At 39.7% G+C, this 5,282-nt stretch overlaps 1 protein-coding gene across 1 annotated transcript; it reads right to left on the bottom strand.

Annotated features, from left to right (window-relative positions):
- Positions 1–262: 262 nt before the first annotated feature.
- Positions 263–5,212, bottom strand: LOC100123246. Its single transcript, XM_001606806.5, has 5 exons — positions 4,606–5,212; positions 2,288–2,675; positions 1,428–1,688; positions 1,014–1,166; positions 263–724 (listed from the first exon to the last, which is right to left on the bottom strand). The coding sequence occupies exons 1-5, from the start codon at positions 4,920–4,922 to the stop codon at positions 566–568; spliced, it is 1,278 nt and encodes a 425-aa protein (XP_001606856.1). The 5' UTR covers positions 4,923–5,212; the 3' UTR covers positions 263–565.
- Between the last annotated feature and the right edge of the window lie 70 nt (positions 5,213–5,282).

Consider the following 5,282-nt stretch of genomic DNA (forward strand, 5'->3'; position numbering starts at 1 on the left):
TAAACCCTCTTTCATTTGTGCTCTAGATAACAGTCCTTTCCTTGTCTTTTCCCTCCAATAGAAAGAGAAATAAACAATGCATATGTTTATTGCTTAGCAGTCAATCGAAATTTTCGTTCCTTCGCTCGCGTTGCGAATAATATAATCTCGTCGATAACTGTCAACTGTCTTAAGGATCTCAAACCTTTACGTATATTCATTTTCATTAATGTATATCACATATATATATATATATATATATATATATATATATATATATATATATATATAATATCCGTAAGTACAAAAAAAGAAAGTACAATAAGGAAAGAGGCGCACGCGCGCTACATTCTTTAAGATATCAATCACGCCTCCTTTATCGAGCTCCTTATAATACCTATTCCGCGTGTCGCATAACTGATCGCGCGAGCGTCGGTAACGGTCGTGTTGCATCGCTTTTTTTTTAAGAAAGAACGAAACCATATACAAATAGGTAGCTCGTCATCGAGATTCGCTCGAGTCTCGAATAGCGAGGCTCTATATATCACAAAGGACAATATGTAGTGCGAAGCAGCAGCTGCGGCGATCAACAGCGCTTACCGCGCGAAACGTTGAGTCGTAAACTTCGCATTGCCATGGCGCGGTTGAAGTGTCGCTGGGCCGGTCGCTGGGGCTGTTCCGAGCTCAAACTCGAGTCCTCCTCACACTCGACGCTGCTTAACACCACCAAGAGAACACCCAGCACCTGAAAAACAATACATTTTCAATTTGAATATTTCTATCTTGTTCGTAATACCGTCACGTGTGTTATTGATATTTTTTGTCAACGAATATTCAATTGAGTACATGCATTGATATGTAAAAAAAAGTGATAATTTAATTAGAGCTGGAAACGTCAATCAATGGAAACATGCCATATTGATTTACATAAATGAAATTTCCAGTAAAAATAATAAGTACTGTAGCTCCACTCGATTACATCTGCAATCGATCAAAGCACATCGACAGCTACTTCAATAACAACTGCAAATTACCAAGCACACTATGATGAGAAGCGTATAGACGTGTATGCTGGCTATCGGCAAGGACTCCACCTCTTTGAGAGCTTTTGCAGCGTCGACTAGATCTGGCTTCAACTCGAGCGCATGTCGCAGGTGAACGGCGGCCTCTTGAAAGTGTCCGTATGCCTGTTAAAGGAAAATTTAAACGAAAAATAATTTTTTTGCATGAATTTTTTTTACTCGTCATTTTTCAGAGGGACGTTAAAGATCCACCTACTCTTCTGTATACGCGAGCCCGCGATACTCAAGGGCTACACTCGACCTACTTTATTCATCGGAATAGACTCTAGCCGTGGTTTAATTGCTCGAGAATTTCTCGAACGAGGAAAAAACCGTGTATAGCGCTTATCGATAAAGACATGTGCATATAGTTGGTATAATGTGTACCTTGAATATTTGACCAAGTGTGAGGTACTGCTCCCAGGCATTACGATCGGGCGGCTGAAGCTCGAGTGAACGTCGCGCTAAGTAGGAGGCATCGTCGAGGTACTCGAGGACGAGAAGGACCCGTGCGAGATTTAGCAGAACTTCGGCGTTGTGCGGCGAGACGGCAAGCGCTCGACGGAAACACTCGATGGAGCGCTGCGCGTTGCCCTTGATGCGCCAGAAGTTGCCGATCTGGTTGTAAAGCTGCACCGACTTTGGTTTCTGATGAGGTCGAATAAATTATTTCTTAGTACAAGTAGTATATCAAAGATTTGAAAAAGTTTTTACTTTTTATCTATAGTGCATTTTGGAATAATACATATAATGTAATTTATGCGCGTTATTATAATGCATCCGTGAATTTCGTTTTTGCGGTATTATGATATGCAAATTTGTGCTCCCGTGATATGATGCATATATTGGACAATTTGGTTGAGAAGAACGATATTGCAATTGTTGAAAATTTATGTATGTATGTTCAATCGCGATTGAATGATTTAAATTATTGCAGCATGTATTATTGGTACACGATGGCGCCCGGCCATATCCGACTGTTACTACTGAACGACTGACCGGACAGGATCGACTTTATTTTATAAACATTCACGATGATTTATTAATTACTGATACCAGAATATTTTCGTATTTTTGTCCATTTGTTTTAATCTTTCAGCATAATATTACATCACACGATAAATGTTGTTCATCGAACTCTTCAGTATCGATAAAACCCAATTCTATTTTCGATTCAATTCTCAAACCCCCAAAATAGCCAGCCCCTATAAAAATGAACCCTCGAACATAAAAAAAACTTCACTCACCTCGCGTTTAGCCCTCTTTAGTCGTCGCTCAAGCAAGTCAATGTCGAAATCTGTCAGCTTCTCCTCGTTCTTCTTGAACATCAGTACGACCCCGGGCTCCGGTACCAGGGGATGTTTGTTTCTGTTGGCTACCCCCAGAAGATTATCATAGTACGTAAAGTTCACCGGTTTGCCACAGTCGAGGACGATGTCGTCGCACGATTGACCCGGCGAGCCACAACTAAGCTGTTGATTCTGTTGCTGTTGCTGCTGCTGCTGCTGCTGTTGACTCTGCTGCTGATCACTGGTAGCAGCGGCAGCTGTGCCCAGACCGAAACCAGCTTCGTTCGTCGAGTTGCTCGAGGAACCCGGACTCGAGTCCTTGTTCAGGGCGTACGCCGAGAAGCGTCTGCCGAGGGTAGCGTGGAGACATGTTTGCTTGGTTCATTGCTTTGGTACTTTCATGTGATTTTTGTATGGCGGTGCATTCGATAGAGAGCGGATATCAATTCGACGGGTCTAACACGTACAGGCCATCACACACAAAAACACTAACTACGGGCAAAAACAAAACGTTTAGGGAGGAGCTAAGGGAGATAACGGGAGCACATGCTTATATCATGCACGTTTGACGGCTGTTTCGATCTTTTGTTCAAATTTTTTTTATACATTGCGTTTAACAAATAATAACTGATATTGTTTGAGATTATTCATAGGTAAGTTCAAAGAAACGGTTATCAAAGCTTGAGTATACGTAAACACATGAATGGAAAATTAAAAGCTGGATTATTATAGCATCGAGATTCTTTTTTCCTTTAATATTTGATTACTCTTCGTGCATTTAAAAAAAGAAAGATCGAAACATACCGTCAGTATTATGATGATCGGACAAAAACAAAACAGTATATTATGGACTTACTTTTAAAAGCTAAAAGTATTTTCCGAGAATTAAAAATTCGTGCGCTTCAACGTGTCGATATCGGATCACAGATTAATTCTATTTTGCTCGAGATATTCTTGATGAATTTGAAATTTTATTAATAATCACCATATTTCGTGACAAGTGAATTATCTATTTTTAATTTAATTTTAATAAAATTTTGCAGCTGCACTGAATAATTATATTTGCAAAATCGATTCCGCGAATTGAATTCAACAGCTTTACTCTTTTGAATGTATGTAATATTTAAAGGTATTAGATCAATGCAGTAGCTCAAAATATCTGTTAATCAATAAAAAACCAATTTTAAGTAAATTTTCATTTGTACTCAGCTATGTGTAAATATAACAAACTCATTTATGTGCTCTCATTAATGAAATCAATAAATCAATATAGTTTAACATTTCTGTAGCACATTTTCTCATCACTTTGGATCAACTTGTATAATGCATACACGTTTTCTAATATAAAATCAATAAGTATTTTAAGTTCACATCAGAAAAAGTTGGTGAATAGAGGCACTATAATTGCTGAGCAATCATGAGATGCGTAATGATGAAACAAAATATGATTTAAGTGTAAATATAACATGTCCAAAATAAGAGGATGGTTCGTATATCATTTGGAAAATTACAAAAAGTGATGAAATATTCGTGGACCTCTATTTCCATGTACTAAACTTTTGGCATCTCTGTTTGCATTTACACATACATAGATTGGATTGGCAGTTATGAACGTAGGTCACTTTTTATGATTTACAATGACTCGCATCAAGTGTACAAAAAATTCTCATGTCTAATAATAAAGTTTATTTGCACTTTGTACAAGCCGATAAGCTTGATATAAAAATAATGCAGCTTATAAACTTGTCAAAGCACAAATGAAAACTTTGAAAGAGTGCAGAATTCTTTTCTTACTGCACTTATCACCTCTTCTGAACTTGTGCAAAGTTTTGCGCATGCATTAGAAACAAAGGCATGCTTTGCCTCATGTACAGACTAAGTATAGATGAACGTATTTTGCTGTTTTGGAGCAATAGCTATAGTCAACTTGGGACATAGTTTTTGTAATAATGCAAGCAATTTGGACAAATTATGATAAAAAATCAACAAGTCGAGTGTTTAGCATTCTTCAAGAAGAAATGCTCTATATAGATCTCTACAAGTTTATTAATACCCATCACCACGACAGGTTATTGCTCTATTCCAATAATACGTCGAAGAGAATTTAAGATAACAAGACAACAATGCTCAACAAATGAAAGTTCAAAAGTCAACTTCAAAACAGCATATATCCGATTCAACAATCTATCCTCAACAACAAAGAGCAGGCAAACAGAGTTGTCCGCCAGAGAAAGAAATCACACGCATGCACATCACTCAGTGATAACTCTGCTCACCGCTCTTGTGTTCCTCCAGCAGCAGCAGCAACGTAGCTTTTGCACTCGTTGCAGTAGACCTGGAGTTTGTCAGCAGTCGAGGTGGACGACGGCGGCGCAGCTGATCTGCTCCAGCCCTGGCCATTACCCAGACTTGTGCTGCCAGTGAGTATGTCGAGGATGAGATCGTCCTCGAGAGCTGCTGTCCCCGCTGGTGGAGGACTCGTCTTAACGACCTTGTCAGCGTTGAGTCGCCAGGAGGTTCGCGAGTTCGACAACTTCACCTGGATCACCAGGAAGCACAGCGCATAGCTGGCTACGCAGCCGCGCGCCCGCATCTTCGCGCTTTCACTCTTCTTTCACTCTTCTGCACTGATGCTCAATGCAAGGTCCAACTGTACTCCTCGAGAAAAGCGACGGACCAGAAGCTCGTGTTTTGTTGTAGCCGTATTATATATATTGTATGTAGCTGCCCCCCGCGTGCGCTAGAGCTCCGAAGAGAGCTTGCACTTTGCGTCTCGCGCGAGATCGGAGTGTGCGGGTGCAAGTTATATCTGAGATAGGTATATGTATCGGATCGTGTGTTGTGTATATCTATGGATATATGCTCGTTGTCTTGGTGGGTGATGTGCGCGTGCGTGCCGTGAGGTTTTTATATATATATATATATATATATATATATATATATATAACAGTGC

The sequence above is a fragment of the Nasonia vitripennis genome, chromosome 5 (genome assembly GCF_009193385.2).
Source record: "Nasonia vitripennis strain AsymCx chromosome 5, Nvit_psr_1.1, whole genome shotgun sequence".
NCBI classification, from domain to species: domain Eukaryota; kingdom Metazoa; phylum Arthropoda; class Insecta; order Hymenoptera; family Pteromalidae; genus Nasonia; species Nasonia vitripennis.